Below are 21,022 nucleotides of genomic sequence, written 5' to 3'. Positions count from 1 at the left end.
GGTACAACTTGTGGTTGGATTAAAGAGGCTCTTTTAATACAGTTCCAGAATCATGAGCCTAAATCTTCAGGTAGTTGTGTAACTCCAACCAGACTTTCTTGCCACACTTAAACCCAGTTAAACCAAGAATCTACTGAATGCTAATACTTTCCAAGAGAGGAAGTACATCTTTAAAATATATATTCAAATGGAAGATCGAAACCGTAATCAAGTGAGTCCATTTGGTGAAGGCTCTGATTAACGTAGCTTACTGAACAATGGGACAGTAGTGATGAAAGTTAGCTGGTGGTGGGATAAATCGGTGAACCATTTCTCCTAAAACAGCACATCAAGAATTGGCACTAATTTGAAATTTGAGATGTTTTTAAAAGTTAAAGTTACATTGGTGTGGATTATATTACATAGGCTTAAATATATCAGGAGGCTGACAAGTCACATTTCAGACACGTTTAATATTTTCAGTCATTTGTTACTCTTAAATAAAACAAACAAATCTTCAATTGCAAAAATGTCTCAGTTGACCTCTTGACTCTCAGTTGACTTTTTATTAATAGCGCCACCAATTGTTGTTGATTATCAATCATTCATTAAGTCAGTGATTTTTGTTTTATGGTACAACTTGTGGTTGGAATAAAGAGGCTCTTTTAATACAGTTCCAGAATCATGAGCCTAAATCTTCAGGTAGTTCTGTAACTCCAACCAGACTTTCTTGCCACACTTAAACCAAGAATCTACTGAATGCTAATACTTTCTTAGAGAGGAAGTACATCTTTAAAATATATATATTCAAATGGAAGATCGAAACCGTAATCAAGTGAGTCCATTTGGCGAATATACAAGGCTCTGATTAACGTAGCTTACTGAACAATGGGACAGTAGTGATGAAAGTTAGCTGGTGGTGGGATAAATCGGTGAACCATTTCTCCTAAAACAGCACATCAATAATTGGTAATAATTTGAAATTTGAGATGTTTTTAAAAGGTAAAGTTACATTGTTGTGGATTATATTACATAGGCATAAATATATCGGGAGGCTGACAAGTCACTTTTCAGACACGTTTAATATCTTCAGTCATTTGTTACTCTCAAATAAAACAAACAAATCTTCAATTGCAGAAATGTCTCAGTTGACCTCTTGACTCTCCGTTGACTTATTAATAATAGCGCCACCAATTGTTGTTGATTATCAATCATTCATTAAGTCAGTGATTTTTGTTTTAAGGTACAACTTGTGGTTGGATTAAAGAGGCTCTTTTAATATAGTTCCAGAATCATGAGCCTAAATCTTCAGGTAGTTCTGTAACTCCAACCAGAACTTCTTGCCACACTTAAACCAAGAATCTACTGAATGCTAATACTTTCCTTGAGAGGAAGTACATCTTTAAAATATATATTCAAATGGAAGATCACAACTGTAATCCAGTGAACCCATTTGGTGAATATACAGTAGGTGAGAGTTCAATGTGACCATTACCGCCGGGGCTTATACTGCCGCCGTTTAAATAGCTGCCGCTCTGTTTTTAGTGTATGACCGCAGTTTGTGAATAAACCGCCAGGGGGCGCAAAGGGACGGGATGCGAACGGACAGAAATAGCCTATACAACAGCTTTAAATATGCTACTGTGCTTGTAAATGAGATTAAACAATAAGTCAACGCATTATAACTCCTTCATTAATCATTTAAAATTTTTTAATCCGCTTTATTAGCATTGTAAACCTGTTAAGTGCAAAGAGGATTCGTTTTGAAAAATAGAACTGAGGAAATATAAGACAACTAAAATGAAAGCACAAACATTCAGTTCAAATAAGTAGTCTTAAATAAATAAATAAAGCAGTCTTTTAGCCTAAATATAGAGAGATGTTCAGTGTTTGCTATTTTGATAGGACTAAGACAAGACATTTTCATTTACGTTTTCGTTGTTGATTATATTTTACTATCTCATTTTATGTCTCAATTATTGTACATAATAATAAACAAATAACGAAAAACAAATGAAAAATGAAATAGGCCTAAATGATTATTTATTTAAAGACATTGCGGCGAAACACTGAGAAACAGTCCGGCGCATGCTCTAAAGAGCTTAAGTTGAATGCTGCTTCATCAAAAGCATAAAAATAAAATGACCTACCTCAAACAGATCACTAAAAGTCTAATAAATATAATTTTGCCGCAGGACATAAATTAAGTCTCGCAGGTTTTTTTTTGAATATTTAGTTTCAGTTCAGTTTTTTTGTTTTAATGTTCTCAAGGCTCCGACTAACTTACTGAACTCTAGGACAGTAGTGATGAAAGTTGAACTGGTGGTGGGATAAATCGGTTAACCACTTCCCCTAAAAAAGCACATCAAGAATTGGTACTAATTTGAAATTTGAGATATTTGTAAAAGTTAAAGTTACAATGGTGTGGATTATATTACGTAGGCTTAAATAGTTAGCAAGGTGCTAGCACCCTGATCTCAATCTTGTGGACCCTCAGGCTAGTGTAAACAGTGACTAGTGCAGCCTGATGAAGGCACAGGGAACGCTCACTCCCTCCAGCCCCCAAAAACATCCTTACATCTATCAATGAATCAGCTAATAATGAAAACGAAATTGGTGTAAGCGGTTGAAATCGAGCTGTGTTTTGTGAGCTCAGCAATAGAGGGAGAGGGCAGAACCCAACCGACTCCAGGGAAATGTAGTCTCCCTCGAATCGGGTGCTTGTGGTAAGAAAGTCTTTAAAAGTTATTGTTTGAAGATGTCAGGTACGTATAATGTACAGGAAAATGCTTTTGTGTTTGTTTTGTTTTTTGCTTTTGCTTTTGGTTTTTAATGGTCTTACTTTCTGTTTGAAGCTTGGTGGCTTTTCATGATTCTTCTGAGTTGACATTTTGGGTCCTAACGTTTTCTTTCCAGCCATTATTTTGCCGACGGTTTCGCTCATTTTCCTGTAATCTGTTTTGAATGATTTTGTTTTGCCTTTTTCCAACGATGGCGCTCATCCGTTTGAATTTCAGTCACAAACATGCTTTATCCCCGTCTGTCCATTTCCCCCTCATTCATTTGTGTTACTTATAGCTTCAGGGATCAGTGCGACAGAGTCACTTTTAATGCTCGATTTTACAATGGAGATAAATGTTACGAGCCTTTAAATGGTATAATACATCCATATGCGCGAGCATTTAGAAGGCAGAGACTCTGCATTTCAAACAAGACTTTTATATTGATTTAGACCTTGTAATTTTTGATATGTGCAGGGGAAGAACCCAAAAAAAAAAAACCGCCTAGAAATACTGCAATGAATGGCCTTCATTCAAATGCAAATAATGTGATCTATTTTCCCCACATGGTGGAAATATATCCTGAGAGCCCAGGGTATTTACGGTGAAAGATGGGCTAAATCTTCAGCTTGCGTACAGGCGGCTATTGCTGGATACGCTGCAAAAATGACTTTCGTGCTTTGTATTTTGGTCTTGTTTCATATCAAAACATCTTCAATCAAGATATATTTACTTGAGAAGGTCAATGTACAGTTAAAGTCAGAATTAATCACCCCCCTTTGATTTTTTTTTTCTTTTTTAAATATTTTTTAAATGATGTTTAACAGAGCAAGGAAATTTTCACAGTATGTCTGATAATATTTTTTCTTCTGGAGAAAGTCTGATTTGTTTTATTTCGGCTAGAACAAAAGCAGTTTTTATTTTTTGAAACACCATTTTAAGGACAATATTATTAGCCCCTTTAAGCTATTTTCTCTGACAGTCTACAGAACAAACCATCATTATACAATAACTTGCCTAATTACCCTAACCTGCCTAGTTAACCTAATTAACCTAGTTAAGCCTTTAAATGTCACTTTAAGCTGTATAGAAGTGTCTTGAAGAATATCTAGTCTGAGGGTGCTTTCACACCTACACTTTTGTTTCGGAACGTATCTCGTTTGCCCAGTTAGCGCGGTTCGATTGGCATATGTGAACAGGGCAATCGCGCCAAAGTAATCGCTCCGAGATCGCTTGAATGAGGTGGTCTCGACTCGATTGAAACGAACCCTGGAGCGGTTCGATTGCAGTGAGAAAGCGATCCGATCCGAGCGCGGTTATATCACAGTGTTTTATGGATATGTAATAGGCTTACGGCTATATGAAGAGAGAATTATGAGTAGGGCGGGAAGTTTCACGAGTCTCCGGATGCCCGCAAACGAGTGATGATCTCCCGGTAATCTCGCGTCTCACTCCTGGTCCTCAAATAGGCTACGTCGCGCACCCTTCTCACCCCTCCCCACCGCATTTCTCCTCAGACACATCGCGCACGCGCACCCTGTCAATCACCACCAAACCACCACCTCTCCTGACAGCTTAGCGGGACGCTGCAAAATAAACCCTGACACTCTGACCAATGTGAGGAGAGTTTACTCACACGTGACTTGTTTTACCTCTTTTGGTCCGATTAGAAACTTTGCAGTGTGAAAGCGAACCGCTCCAAGAGCAAAGAGCAACAATGTAACAATTTTAATCTCTGTTTCGGAACAACTGAATCGATTCACAGGTGTGAAAGCACTATAATATTGTTTACAGTCTTCATGGCAAAGATAAAATAAATCAGTGATTAGAGATGAGTTATTAAAATCATTATGATTAGAAATGTGTTGAAAAAAATCTGCTCTCCGTTAAACAGAAATTGGGGATAAAAATAAACGGGGCAAATAATTCTGACTTCAACTGTATATAAATATAGTGAGTTTATACTGAAACCAATAGGGTTTTACAAAAATACTTAGCTAAATTTAGCAAAAATACTCCGCTACATACTTTAGCTTTTAAATGCAAAGCTTAAGAAAGGTGACACTTTTCACCCCATTTGGAGATTTTTCCTGTTTTTATGCATAAAGTTATTGATTTTTATGTTTTAAAACACTTTTTTTAATGTTATTTTGCTCTTCTACTAATTGATTTAACATGTAGGTATTAGTGCAGGGCAAGATGCACAAATACAGTGAGAGATAATCTTATTTTGAAGTGTAATCTCTGATCGTACACCCATCAAATATGGTGTTACCTCCAGATCTTTGCCAAAGTTAAGCCTTCATACTCCATATTTATGCATGCAAAAGAAGCACACCGACCCCTTCAAAACCAAGCTCTTCTGTTTGCATTTACCCTTTGCGTTTGGTTCTTTTGTTCTTACGTTCCAGTATGTCTCTGCTTGTTTGTTTGTTTGTTTTTTTTTCGTTCAGTTGTTTTTTCCCTTTTATCATTTTCTTTTTCTCTTTCCCATCTTTTCGTTTTTTGTTTTCCACCCCTTCCTCTTCCCCCCCCTCTCCCCAAACCTGAGCAGAGCCCTCCGCCCCCCCTCAAGACATTAAGTGCTCCAGCTCCAGCTCCACCGTCCTGATGGTAAGTTGGCGCCCTCCGCCGGCAGAAAGCCAGAATGGGGAGCTGGCCGGGTACATTGTGCGCTACGCGGTGGTGGGCGCCGGAGCCGAGGTCAGCACGGAGCACGTGGAGGCGCCCACGTCCGACCAGATCCTGTTGCAACGGCTGGAGAAATGGACTATGTACCGGGTCACCGTGGCGGCCTCCACCAGTGTGGGTTCGGGCCCTGAGAGCGAGCCTCTGCTCTGCCGGACTGATGAGGACGGTACTGAAACCTTAACCTCATTTCAGAATTAGCTCCGATTTAGTGCTCATGCATGGATAGGGATTGTTTGAAAAACAAATTTTCATTGGTTTATAAACCAACATTGCATTAATAATTATTCACAAAAAGTTATTTTATTCTTCGTAAAAGTGTTAGAATGCATCAAACCGGTTGAGAGTGAAAGCATTTACAGTTGAAGTCAGAATTATTTGCCCCCCTTTTAATTTTTTTTTTCTTTTTTAAAAATTTTTCGAATTATGTTTAACAGAGCAAGGAAACTTTTACAGTATGTCTGATAATATTTTTTCTTCTGGAGAAAGTCGTATTTGTTTTATTGCGGTGAGAATAAAATGAGTTATTAATTTTTTTAACACTATTTTAAGGTCAATATTATTAGCCCCTTTAAGCTATTTTTTTGAAAACATCTCTCTGTTAAACAGAAATCGGGGAAAAAATAAACAGGGGGGCTAATAATTCTGACTTCAACTGTATAAACTCTAAAAAAGAGGTTCTATATAGAACCTTGGGGTTCTATACTTGACCAGTAGAACCTCTTACCCAAAAAAATGGTTCCATTTAGGACCCTTCGAGAGCTAAGAACCTTTTTGATTAAAATGGTTCTATAGTTTTTGATTCATAACATAATTATCTAGTAAAGAAAAATAATTATAAGCTTTAACACAGATATACAAAGCTTTTTGAGTCAAAACCTAATAAAATGAATGCTGTGGTCAAAAACTTTATCAGTGTACAGTATGATGGGATTTTTTTCATTCTGGTTTGCACATTAGCATATAACTTATATTTTATATATACTTAATATTTAATATTTTTAACAAATTATTTTGTGAAATAAATAAAATAACCAGTTTATTTATTTAGACTGTGCAGTACCATGTTTTTATGATTTAATAATTTATTTAAAACTAATAATCATCGTCGTGGACAGGTGGCGAAGAGCCTCGAGAGTGACGGTTAATTTTTCGAAAGGAGAAGTCCACCACAGCTTCATCATTCACACAATAAACCTTTAAGTATATATATATATATATATATATATATATATATATATATATATATATATATATATATATATATATAAATATATATTAGTGCTGTCAATCGATAAAAAAAAATTAACTAATTAATCGCACCTTTTTTAAAAAATTAATCGCGATTAATCGCATTTAAAATACTGAAACTTGTAATTTTGCCTATTTAAATGTAAAATTAATGTAAACGCAAGAAAAAAAATTTAAATTCAAAATATTATTGTTTAATAGAATTTTTGTTTAACTTGTAACACAGATTTCTTCATGTAAACAACAAACCCACAATAAACCATCAAGATCCTGGCTTGACAGCCATATTTATTACAGAAATTAAAACACAGGCATGTTAATGACATTTAAATTTCAAAACAATCAATGCCAACAAAGAAAACATTGATTTCCATGTTGGACTCTAAGTGGACTGCAAAAAAATGCACGTGCACAGAGACTCCCAAATGCCCACAAATGAATGATAATTTCTTGCAAACCGGTCGTTAAATACATTGCACACCCCTCTCGCCCCTACTCAGATACGTCGCTCACTCCACCCTGACACCCCTCAACAGGCCTGACACAGACACACACACAGACAGACACACACAACGCGCTGCAGACGTTTTGGCCCCAACGGCCTTCCATACTGGAGCGACTCCCCTCAGATTCAACACGCATGATCACGTTCATCCAATTTGCTAAGCGTCCTAAACTAAGCGTCCTAAAGTATTACTGTATTTCACAAGGATTCTGACACAACAACGCGAAGCATACGCTTTAGTTGCGTTTAATGAGGAAACACACTAAACTTGGAGGGCTCATGCTGAAAGGCAGAGTAATGCCCTGTCTTTGACAGCTTGCGACTTCACCAGACGTTCTGAGTACATTTACATAAGACACCAATACTCCGATTTTAATATGATTAAGATTATACTCTTTAATAAAATTCTACAGTGTAGCCTTAAAAGGAAGCTTACCTTAAAGTAGAGATCTGCGCGGGACTACATTTTGAATCCCGCTCCCCGCACCCGCCAGGTTTTAGCCCGAACCCGACCGCTCTCGCTTATATTAACCACTTGATGTCCCGCTGCCCGACCCGCCCCGTTTTCTATCCGCCGCGCCCGATCCCGCTAAAGAGCGGGGGGAGAACAAAACCACAAAACCGAAAATCACCAAGTTATACAGTCCAGACAGCCTATAACAAGCTGTCTGTATAAACACACACACGCACAGCACCAAGCACACACACACAGACAAAGCTTTCTCTCATTCGCGCACGCGCGCCCTCTAACACACACTCATAAGCACCAAGCACAAACACAGGCAAAGCTCTCTATCTCTCATTCGCGCGCACACACACATATCTCTCATTCGCGCGTGCGCATACATACACGCACACACACACACACACACACACTGCAACAAACAAGCTAAACACAGCATCGCGCTATTTCATTTACACACATACATACGCGTGCTCACTCGGGAGTCGGGAGCGATATTGCTAGACAGCCCGCTCCCGTCCCAAATTAAACCCGTTACCGACCGCCCCCGTGATTTATTCGGAAATTTATACCCGCGCTGTAGAAATCTGGTCGGGTCCTGCGGGAATGCAGACCTCTACCTTAAAGGAACACCGAGTCACGAAATGCGGAGGATTTTCTTTCTGTTCGCCATGCGGTATCAACTTACAACAGATGTCGAAAGTTAAAAATAAAACACCCGAAATTGCATGAAACTCTGGAGAGCCTGTGATGCAACTAATTGTTTTATACTGGAACTTGCCTTCAAAAAGTGCTTCCTTGGTCTTATCCACATTTCTTGCATGTTGAACACACGTCCACCACAACAGGAAGTAAAAAAAACCTGAACTGCGTTAATTGCGTTAATTTTTTTTAACACGTTAATTATTTAAAATAATCGCATGCGTTAACGCGTTAATTTTGACAGCGCTAATATATATATATATATATATATATATATATATATATATATATATATATATATATATATATATATATATATATACAGCTTGTTCAGGTGTGATTGATTAGTGTTGGAGCTTAACTATGCAGGATACCGGCCCTCCAGGACCGAGTTTGCCCATCCCTGAGCTAAACTGTACAGGAAGGTTGATCTCCGGGAACAGGATTGAGCACCCCTGGCCTAATGCTTCCTCTACAGACCACATAATAACACTATATTCTGATGTTATAGATACGAATCTCTGATTCCAGAATAAAGCCAATTGACTCTTTGAACGAAAAGGCAGGGCTTATCATTTTTCTAGAGCCTTCAAAGGTCACTGTCTAAGCTTAGCAAGTAAATAAATCCAATACAGCGGACAAGCCAGGAGAAATGTTGATTGTACGTCACTGCAGACAGCTCCCTTTTTGGGGGGGCAGATCTATTGACTAGCATTACATGATGGAGGAAACATTGACTTGGCATCATTTTCACCTCTTTGTAAAGCGCCCGGACAGCTTATGAGCACTGAGATAAATCCAGCCAGAGTAAGAAATGTTGTCTGACGGTCCCCCTCCGGTGACAGCAGTCTTTCTCCGAGACTGACAGCACTGGTTCAGGATACAAGCTAGTAATCAATACGGAGCACAGCCTTCCGCTGGCGCTGGGGGCCATCCGGCGATGGATGGTTTTGACAGGCTGGTCAACCGCTGTAGGCCGGCCGGTCAGAGGGAGGGAACGTTTTCCCAAGACCTCCGATGGAAAATCTCATTCCACCAACCCACATGAAGTTATCCGAGCATTACGCCAGTCACATCCTCTGAGACTTGTAGCATTAAAACCGTCTCATAAGGAAGAGTCGGGCCCCGATACACAGTACAGTACATCCCCTTATGGTGCCTTTTATTGACCGTCCAGGAAATCGGTCTCCTCCTTACAGCACTGCCGAACGACCGGAGGTATTAAACATCAAGGCCTCGTATAAAAGGATTTTCATTAGCTCGCAGGTCTGCAGACGGAGAATTGATCTCGGATAAGAATGATAGTGAAATGGAAGGGGATGAAATGGTCGCTCGGCTATATGGGGGTGTGATATTACATTTGATTAAATGTCCCCGAAGATGGGCGCTTAATCAGTAACCTGGTTTCACATAATTGAATGTACATACTAGCCGAGGCGCTAGGGCTTAGTTTCTTTTCAGACATTTTGAGCTGGGTCTATTGTACCGTCTTGAGGTGCTCCATTAGGGTAGGTGCATTGTGCCATTAGAGTTTGGCTAATCAGTCTGAATCAGACATAATTGAATATGTGTGATGTTGCATGAACTTAAAACTGCACTCTTGAAGAGAGAAGAGCATTGCATTCAAATTTTTTAGGGGGTGAAATCTTAGGGTCCAGCTTTGTAAATGGTTCCCTTCAAACCAAAGAGTCTCATAAGGCAAAAATATTAGTTTAAATAACGCAAAAATGTCTACTCAAGTCGAGTTGTAATCAAAGCATAATTTTAATTGGCTTTTTAATGTCCCTAACATGATGTAAGCAATCATCACTACCGCTATAATTCAAACTACACTTACTGATATGAAGAAAAACGAGGCTACCGAAGTATCATATAGCAACACGCTGCCACGAAATTGGTTTTGCACAAACCAAAAACACTACCGCATGTTAAAAAAATCCCAGGATCTGTTATTGCTAGCCTTTTACAAATTGGTAGATTGGTGGAAAACATGCTTACTTTAAAACAAAGTAGCTCATAGTCAATTGAAAAACAATGTGCAACAACACCGTAACATCGGTATCGATGACCTTTGCACAGATAAAGACCAACATACTGTATGTAAAAATAAATATTCACAAATATTATTGCTGGCTTAGCAGATCGCAAGCATCATATTGTGTTTAAATGTTATGCATTCTAAAATGCCTCAGCCAAAGTCTGTGATCACAGTGGTTCAGTTTTATTATTATTATTCTATTATCATTATTACCTCCAGAACTGTCTTGAGAGTGTCTCACGCCTTCAAAAGCACATTCATTACATTTCGTCTTCTGAGGCACAACTCATTTATTATATAAGAAAAACTGCCCAGAGTGTCTTTTCCTACCACACACAAAAAATACTTTTATATTTGGTGCCAGTTTATTGGGAAGTGACGATTATTTTTTCTCTTTGACTCATCGGATGGAAATATTTTATGCGATATTTCAGTTTTGCACATGAGTCCAATTGACATTTATTGATAGAAACATAGCTATTGGGGATTTCGGCCACTGATACCGTTTTTTAAAAAAGGGAATCTCAGGAACCATTATTGCTATCTTTCTACAAATTGGTAGATTGGACGAATAACATGCTTCCTTTAAAGTCAAGGGTTTCAGTCTTCTCTGATTTGAAATGTTTATCAAACTGGCTTCTGATATTAGTAAAAAGTAGTGGATATGATGAACTCGGCCAGTATTGTATGTAAAAATTTAAAAAGAAGAATTGTTTTTTTAGTAGCTTTCTATAAATTGGTAGATTGGAAGAATAATGTGCTTCCTTTAAATTCAAGGGTTTCAGAGTCTTCAAATGTTTATCGAACTGGCTTCTTAAATTAGTATATATTAGTGCACATGATAAACTCGGCCACCAGTGTTGTATGTAGAATTCTCAAGAATCGTTATTGCCAGCTTTGTACAAATTGGTAGATTGGAAGAATAATGTGCTTCCTTTAAATTCAAGGATTTCAAAGTCTTTTCTGAGTTAAAATGTTTATGGAACTGGCTTCTTAACTTGGTAAATTAGCATATGATTAACTCTGCCACCAGTATTGTATGTAAAAAATCTCAGCAATTGTTTTTACTTGCTGTGTACAAATTGGTATATCAGAAGAAAAACACACTTCCTTCATATTCAAGTGGTTCAGAATCTTCTCTGGGTTGAAATATTTATCAAACTGGCTTTTGAATTAAGTTTAAAGTAGTGTATATGATGAACTCGACCACCAGTATTGTACGTAAAAATGAAAAAATCTTAAGAATTATTATTACTAGCTTTCTACAAATTGGTAGATTGGAAGAAAAATGTGCTTCCTTCAAATTCAAGTGTTTCAGAATCTTCTCTGAGTTGAAATATTTATCAAACTGGCTTCTGAATTTGGTAAAAAGTAGTAAATATGATGAACTCGGCCACCAGTATTGTACGTAAAAATGTAAAATGTTCAGTAATCATTATTACTACCTTTGTACAAATTGGTAGATTGGAAGAAAAATGTGCTTCCTTCAAATTCAAGTGTTTTAGAGTCTTCTCTGAGTTGAAATATTTATCGAACTGTCTTCTGAATATGGTAAAAAAATAGTGGAAATGATGAACTCGGCCACCATTATTATATTTAAAAATGTCAAAATCTCAAGAACCGTTATTGCTAGTTGTCTACAAATTAGTAAATTAGTAGAAAAATAAGCTACCTTCAAATTCAAGTGGTTCAGAATATTCCCTGGCTTAAAATATTTATCAAACTGGCTTCTGAAGTTGGTAAAAAGCAGCGCATATCATGAACTCGGCCACCAGTGTATGTGAAAATTTAAAAATCTCAGGAATTGTTTGTACTAGCTCTGTACAAATTGGTAGATTGGCAGAAAAATGTGCTTCCTTTAAATTTAAGGGCTTCAGAGTCTTCTCTGAGTTGAAATTTTTATCAAACTGGCTTCTTTAGTTGGTAAAAATTAGTGAATAGGATTAACTCTGCCACCAGTATTTTATTTAAAATTGTAAAAATCTCAGGAACCGTTATTGCTAGTTTCCTACAAATTGATATATTAGAGGAAAACATGCTTACTTTTTATTCAAGTGGTTTAGAATCTTCTCTGGGTTGAAATATTTATCAAACTGGCTTCTGAAGTTAGTAAAAAGTAGTGCATATGACGAACTCGGCCACCAGTATTGAATGTTAAAATGGAAAAATCTCAGGAATCGTTAATACTAGCTTTGTACAAATTGGTAGATTGAAAAAAAAATGTGCTCCCTTCAAATTCAAGACTTTCAGAGTCTTCTCTGGGTTGAAATCTTTATCAAACTGGCCTCTGAAGATGGTAAAAAGTAGTGCATATGATCAACCCTGTGTCTGATGTTGAGCAATGTTTGGTCTCTGCAGTCCCCGGGGCCCCGCCGCGCCGCGTGGAGGTCGAAGTGCTCAACTCCACTGCCATCAAGGTGATGTGGCGCTCCTTACTGCCAGGAAAACAGCACGGGCAGATCCGGGGGTACCAAGTGCACTACGTCCGAGTGGAGAACGGTGAATCCCGTGGCCTCCCGCTCATCAAGGACGTCATGCTAGCTGATGCACAGGTATGTTTGGATTCATATTTGTCTTGCTCCATCCCTGAAACCACTTTCTTTATCAATGGTGCATTAACTGTTGCGCCATTAAAAATTGCCACGTTTAGGATCTTATTTTTTTTTTTAATCAGTGATTTTCACTTCCTGATTGATGTTAAGCAGGTAGCAAAGTAGACAAGAAGCACTGCATTAAATTGCATTTTTTTTATTCCACATCTTTAAATATCGAAATTTATATTACCCCGTTTTTTTCAATGGAGTTTCTGTGCTAGCCTGCTTGTTTTATGCTTGAACAACTATAAGAATGCTTAAATCTATTTAACTAATTGTATTTTAATTATATTACAGCATCAAAGGTGTAAAAGGAACCTTATGAAATTGAAAATAGCTACATAAACCTTACACCGGAAGTTTATTAATGGCTGAAAAACACAAGCTGTGCATATACCCTATTGAGTGCATATTCGATTGGTTAACTAGTCGTCCAATATTTTCAGACTTCCGTTAGAGCAAAAGTGGCCCTAAAATGCGTGAAAATCCTTTTATAAATCGTTTAATCTGTGAAGTTCTTTTCTAGCCTCTAGAAAGCTTTCCACAAGCAGTCCAAAACATCTTATCAGCCATTAGAATTGCACGGTTTAGTCAAACCTCTAATAAGTTTAACCTCTAAGGCTGTAGTGTCATAGATAAAGTCAACAAAAGCTGATTATGTCTGCCGTATTGAGTGCCCGAGAGCTGCACAAAAAAAGGCACTTGAGCGCTGCGGTCACAATTCAGGCTTAATTTAAAAACACAAACTGCAAAGAAAGAAAAGAAGAGAGAATAAAAAGTGAGCCAATGCCTCCGGCTGAAACCTCGAATTATAATACAAGCTTCTGTCACGAAAACAGCAGTGAAATCTCGGATGCCGTATTCTCCTCACAGCCGCGAATATTACAGCTTTGAACAAACCGTGACTGAAGCGTTTGAGTTAGCGCCGCTTCTGTTTATGAACGAGTGGCTTACAGTCGTCAGTTGATTTTATAGTGATATCGGGGACATGACAGGATATTTTGTGTTTGACCTGAAAATAAAAGCTTATATTCGTTTGTTTCTCTTTACCTGAAATGGCTTTTGTGAAAATATACTCGTAGCATGATCTTAAGAGACTTTTATCAAGTCGTTTATAGTTTATTAAGTCATTAATAGTAAATATTAAAATATGCCATTTTGTCATTTGATTCATAAAAATGTAGGTATAAAGAACATTTAACAGTTGAAACCAGAAGTTTACATACACTCTAAAAAAAGAACACAACCATTTTTCATACATATATATATATATATATTTATATATTTTAGGTCTGTTAGGATTACCTAAATGATTTACATCTGCTAAATGCCAGAATAATGAGAATGTTTTATTAATTTCTAGACAGTCAAAAGTTTACACACATTTCCTTGGTATTTTTTTTTAGCTTTGCTTTTAAACTGTGTAACTTTGGTCAAATGTTTGGGTCTCCTTCCACAAGCTTCTCACAATAGTTTGCAGGAATTTTGGTCCATCCCTCTTGACAGAATTGGTGCACCTGAGTCAGATTTGTTGGCTGTCTTGCTTGCACAAGCTTTTTCAACTCTGCCCACAAATTTTCTATAGGATTGACATCAGGGCTTTGTGATGGCCACTGCAAAACATTCACTTGGTTGTCTTTAAAGCACATTTCAACTAATTTGGCAGTATTCTTAGAGTCATGGTCTGTTTGGAAGACCCGTTTGTGGCCAAGTTTTAATTCCCTGGCTGATGTGTTGAGATGTTGCTTCAGTATTTCTACATAATGTTCTTTCTTCATGATGCCATCTATGCTGTGATGTGGACCAGTCCCTCCTGCAGCAAAACAGCCCCACAACATGATGCTGCCGCCCCCAATACTTCACAGTTGGGATGGTGTTCCTAGGCTTGTAAGCTTTCCCCTTTGTCCTCCAAATGTAACACTGGTCATTATGGCCAAACAGTTCAATATTAGCTCCATCAGATCACAGGACATGTCTCCAAACATTACTCTTTTTCCCAGTGTAATTCAGCTAAATGTAATCTGGCTTTGTTGTTGATTCTGGCTTGTTGATTTTCCCATGTTGTCACACAAGGAAGCAGTGTGTTTGACCTTTTCCTTAAATATTATTCTACAGTTGTGCCTCCAGTTCTCAAATGTCAAAACTCAAATGTTGTCAATCAGCCAATCAGAAACTTCCAAAACCTGGACACCATCATCTGAGCTTTTCCAGAGGCAGAATAATCTTACTGTGTGTAAACTTGACTATCAAAAAAAGTTATAACAGTTTCTCAAAAAATCTCTCTCTCATTATTCTGCTATTAAACAGAACAGAAACACATTTGATAATCCTAACTTACCTAAAAGAGAAAAAGTTTAGTCACATTAACATCTGACTTTGTTTTAATGGTTATGTGTCTTTTTATCCAGTGTGTGTAGACTTCTGCTTTCAACTGTAAATGAATATTGAGATATCTGCATATTTAAATGTTCTTTTAAAAATATGTAAATGTACATTTGATTTACTTGTTTTGTTCTGTGTAAAGTCAGTATTATGAGATGAAATTATTTCCTAGTGATGGGTTGCAGCTGGAAGGGCATTCGCTGCGTGAAACATATGCTGGATAAGTTGGCGGTTCATTTCGCTGTGGCGACCCCAAATTAATAAAGGGACTAAGCTGAGAATTAAATGAATGAATGAATGAATGAAATGAGATGAAACTCATTTTTGTATGAAATTTAGCTAATTTAATGCAAAAAAAATCGCGACTTTGTTAATTTAACTTACTAAATATGTGAAAATATCAATAAAAATAATGTATATTTGAGTATAAATATCCTCTTAGCATATTTCTGCGATCAATCTGCTGTGAAACTGAAACTGCCTTTTTTTTTTTCATCCTCTGACTAAATGAAATGGTGAATGTCATGCTCCGATCGCGCTCGGTGCTCAATTTCCTGCCTCGTCTTCAATCTCCAGCCTTTTTTTTTTTCTTCTTCTTTTTTCGGCCTAATCCACACTGACCTACTTTAGAGGAGTGTTTGCTGGGCTCGTCTTACTCTCCACTGTCTGTCTGTCTGTGTTTCTCCTCTGCTCTCTGTCTGTCCTCCGGGTGGGGGATGTTAGTGGGAAATGGACGACACAGCTGAATACGTGAGTATGGCTGAGGTCATGTGATCCACACCTGTGATGTTACATCTGCCCCGCCCACCAGACGTACACACGTTAGCCCTGCCCACCACACACATACTTAAACCCCGCCCAACTGATTCACATATAGGCCCTGCCCACCTGATGCACAAATCGGCCATGCCCATCTTACGCATTCATCAGCACCACCCATTTTTCACATGCATTGGTCCCTCCCACCCTATGCATACATCCACTCCGCCTATCTTATGCATACATCAGCTCCACCCATTTTACACATGCATTGGTCCCTCCCACCCCATGCCTACATCCACTCCGCCTATCTTAAGCATACATCAGCTCCACCCATTTTACGCATACATTGGTCCCTCCCACCTGATGCATACATTAGCTCCACCCATTTTAGCTGTACTTTGGTCCCACCCGCATGGTGCATATATCAGCTCCCTATCCATCTTATGCATACATCAGCCCCGCCCATTTTACGCATACATTAGTCCCTTTCACTTGATGTATACATCAGCTCTGCCTATCTAATACATACATCAGCCCCACCCAAATGATGCATACATTAGCTCCACCCATTTGATGCATACATCAGCCCCACCCATTTGATGCATACATCAGCTCAACCCAATTTAGGTATACTTTGGTCCCACCCACCAGGTGCATACATCAATCCCCATTAAACGGATGCATACATCAGCCCCGCCCATTTTACGCATTAATTAGTCCCTCCCACTTGATGCATACATCAGCTCCGCCTATCTAATGCATACATCAACCCCACCTAAATGATGCATAGATTAGCTCCACCCATTTGATGCATACATCAGCCCCATCAATATGATGCATACATCAGCCCCACCCATTTCATGCATACATCAGCTCCACCCATTTTAGGAATACTTTGGCCCCGCCCACCTGGTGCATACATCAATCCCCATTCAACTGATGGATAACTCAGCCCCACCCATTTTACGCATGCATTAATCTCTCCCACCTGATGCATACATCAGCTCCGCCCATTTGATGCATACATCAGCTCCACCCATTTGATGCATACATCAGCTCCACCAATTTAACGCATACATTGCTCCCACCCACCTGATGCATACATCAGCCCTGCCCATTTTACGCATATTTTAGTCCCACCCCTTGGTACATACATCAGCTACGCCTATCTTATGCATACATTAGCCCCACCCATTTGATGCATGCGTCAGCCCCGCCCATTTTTCACATGCATTAGTCCCAACCACCTGGTTTAAACATCAGCCACACCCATCTTACGCATACATCAGCCCCGTCCGTTTGATGAATATATCAGCTCCACCCATTTTAGGTATACGTTGGTCCCGCCTACATGGTGCATACATCAGCTCCCCATTCAACTGATGCATACGTCAACCCCGCCCATTTTACACATGCATTAGTCCCTTCCACATCAACTCCACCTATCTTATGCATACATCAGCTCCACCCATTTAACGCATATATTGGTCCATTCCAATTGATGCATACATCAGCTCCACCCATTTCATGCATACTTTGGTCCCATCCATCTGATACATACATCAGCTTCACCCATTTTACACATACATTAGTCCCAATCACCTATCAGCCCCGCCCATCTTATGCATACATCAGCCCCACCCATTTTAGGTATATGTTGGTCCCACCTACATGGTGCATAGATCAGCCCTGCCCATTTTACACATGCATTAGTCCCTCCCACTTGATGCATACATCAGCTCCGCCTATCTTATGCATACATCAGCCCCACCCATATGATGCAAACATCTGCTCCACCCATTTAATGCATACACTGGCCCCTCCCACCTGATGCATACATCAGCTCCGCCTATCTTATGCATACATCAGCCCCACCCATTTTACACATAAATTAGTCCCAACCACCTGGTGCATACATTAACCCCGCCCATCTGACGCATACATCAGCCCCACCCATTTTACACGTTAATTAGTCCCAAACACCTGGTGCATACATCAACCCCGCCCATCTGACGCATACATCAGCCCCACCCATTTAATGCATACATCAGCCCCGCCCTTTTTACACACACATTAGATCTACCCAGCCCCACCCACATTACTCAAATCAACCACACCCACCTAATGCATACATCAAACCTGTCTAACTCATGGATAAATCAATCCCGCCTACCAGATGCATACATCAACCACGCCCATCCGTAGCATTCACTGGCTCCGCCCATCAGATGCATAAATCAGCCCCACCTAGCACACATATTAGTCACGCCCATCTAAACATACATTCGCCACGCCAACATGATGCATGTCCATCTTACGCATACGTCGGCCTCTCCTACCAGACACATACATCAGCCGCGCCCATCAGTTTGCATAGACTGGCCCCGCCCATCAGATGCACAAGCCAGCATGGCCACTTAATGCATACATCACGCCCACCCGCCATAATCATCAGTACATTTCTGCATGTTTGTGCTGAAGTTCAGGCTGTTTATAATGAGCTGTTTGGGTCACAGAGAAAAACAACAAATGCAAGCTCACATCCACTGTGTGCGTGTGTGTGAAAAATATTAATGGTGCACAGGGGAAATGATGTAACATCAGGGTTTCTTCATGCCTGCCATGGAAAAAAAGTGTGTATTTTGTGCTGTGATCGTGTGTGCATTTCAGTGTAACATAGTTAACTACAAAATCTGATGCTTGTTTTAAAGAAAATAAAAATGCATTGCATGTGTGTGAATATATATATATATATATATATATATATATATATATATATATATATATATATATATATATATATATATATATATATATACACTCACCGGCCACTTTATTAGGTACACCTTACCAGCATTGGGTTGGACCCCCTTTTGCCTTTAGAACTGCCTTAAAGCTTCGTGGCATGGATTCAACAGATTTGTCGGCTGCACATCCGTGATGCGAAAATCCAAGAGTTCAGTCAGAGCAGGGTGAATCGGCTTTCAGCCACTAACAGCGCCCCCCGCTGCTAGAATCAGCTTCCAGAAATGATGAGATGTGCTCCAACATTAGGCGCATTCAAATCAAGACTGAAAACACATCTGTTTAGCTGCGCCTTTACTGAATGAGCACTGTGCTGCGTCCCACAGATCGCACTATTATGTCTTTCTTTTTCTTTCTTTTATAACCTGTTTTAACACATTTTAATCTGTTTTGTCTGTTTTTAATTGTTTTTATTATTTGTTTTTATTTTCTTATGCTTGTCTCTTTTATTGTTGTTTATGTAAAGCCCTTTGAATTGCCACTGTGTATGAAATGTGCTCTTTAAATATATTTGCCTTGCCTAAAGGCAATACTAGAAAAAATATTTAGCAAATATACATATATATATATATATATATATATATATATATATATATATATATATATATATATATATATATATATATATATATATATATATATAAAATATTTTTTTCTTGATTTTATTTGCAGCTTTTTTTTTTTTGCAAAATTCCTTTTTATTTCTCAAAACTCAATTTTCATGATTAATTTTTTTTTTTAGATTTGCTTTGTTTTTTTTTTTTGTTTTTTTTGTTTTTTTGCCCAATAATTTTGTTTTTTAATAGCAAAACGTTCTTTTATGTTGCAAGTAATATATATATGGCCCTAGATTGACTCCATACATTCTCTGTAAACCCTAGAGATGGTTGTGCATGAAAATCCCAGTAGATCAGCAGTTTCTGAAATACTCAGACCAGCCCGTCTGGCATCAACAACTATGCCACGTTCAAAGTCACTTAAATCCCCTTTCTCATCCATTCTGATGCTCAATTTGAACTGCAGCAGGTCGTCTTGAACATGTCTACATGCCTGAATGCATTAAGTTGCTGCCATCTGATTGGCTGATTAGAAATTTGCGCTAACGAGCACCTAATAAAGTGGCCAGCGAGTGTATGTGTGTATAATCAAATGGATATTTTATGATTTATTGTGTTGTTTTATTTTTTTATTGTCATGCCTTATATTAACATATTTTATACAATTGTTGGGTATAAAAACTTTTAACCAATATACAATCCTACTGTTTATCTATTTATGTTTGATGGTATTTTAAAAAAAAAAGTCTCTTTTGAGTCCCCAAAAGTTGCACAGTAACAGGTGTGTGTGTGTGTATACAGTTGAAGTCAGAATTGTTCGCCCCCCTTTAAGTTTTCTTTTCTTGTTTTAATATTTCCCAAATGATGTTTAACAGAGCAAGGGAATTTTCACAGTATGTCTGATAATATTTTTTCCTCTGGAGAAAGTCTGATTTGTTTTATTTCAGCTAGAATGAAAGCAGTTTTTAATTTTTTAAAACCATTTTAAAATCAATATTATTAGCCCCTTGAACCCTTTAGCGTTTCTCTAAAATTTGCTTAAATGCCCAAAAAATGCATGCCCAAAGTAAATTGATATGCCAATCAAAAGGGCAAAGGTCAGTGGCCATTTTCTTTCAAAATAGTAGTATTGTTTACATCTGAAAAGACAACACACTACCGAACACATAGATTTGATTGCTCCGGCGACTAGTTTGAAATGATAGCGGTGAAATTCTTGGGTTGTGGACTAAATATTTTACTGAATTGGATTGGCCGGACCCTTTGCAGTGTATTTACACCCTGTTTGTTGAAATGTTGTGGATCTGTGGACAGACAGAAGGCATAAAATGTGATTTTTTTTTTTCAGTTTTGTTATTGCTTCTGTGATTATCGGCATTTTGACAAAGACACTAATTGGGTCTGCCACTGTATGTTCATCGTGTCTTAAAATGGTTGGAATAGTTTTAATCACAAGAATCGCAGCTTTCAAACGATATATGACATATATGATATATGAAGTTTTCCCGTAAACGTG

The 21,022-nt window shown here is 38.3% G+C and overlaps 1 protein-coding gene and 1 long non-coding RNA gene across 51 annotated transcripts in view; one reads left to right on the top strand and one right to left on the bottom strand.

Annotated features, from left to right (window-relative positions):
- The window catches only part of LOC147831455 (uncharacterized), a 787,032-nt gene that overhangs the window by 152,704 nt on the left and 613,306 nt on the right, over positions 1-21,022 (bottom strand). The gene's annotated exons all lie outside the window — the stretch shown is intronic.
- Positions 1-21,022, top strand: part of ptprsa (protein tyrosine phosphatase receptor type Sa) — a 387,121-nt gene that overhangs the window by 296,610 nt on the left and 69,489 nt on the right. For 20 of the 50 annotated variants that reach the window (XM_087302319.1, XM_087302315.1, XM_087302303.1 and 17 more), the window contains 2 exon segments: positions 5,314-5,616; positions 12,765-12,958. The exons of 11 other annotated variants lie outside the window; for them this stretch is intronic. In XM_087302319.1, the coding sequence (XP_087158445.1) occupies positions 5,314-5,616; positions 12,765-12,958 (497 nt within the window). 50 annotated transcript variants of the gene reach the window in all.

The sequence above is a fragment of the Danio rerio genome, chromosome 22 (assembly GCF_052040795.2).
Source record: "Danio rerio strain M-AB ecotype USA chromosome 22, GRCz13ab, whole genome shotgun sequence".
NCBI classification, from domain to species: domain Eukaryota; kingdom Metazoa; phylum Chordata; class Actinopteri; order Cypriniformes; family Danionidae; genus Danio; species Danio rerio.
Note: the sequence above shows the minus strand (reverse complement) of the source record. Positions and strands in the feature narration are given on the sequence as shown.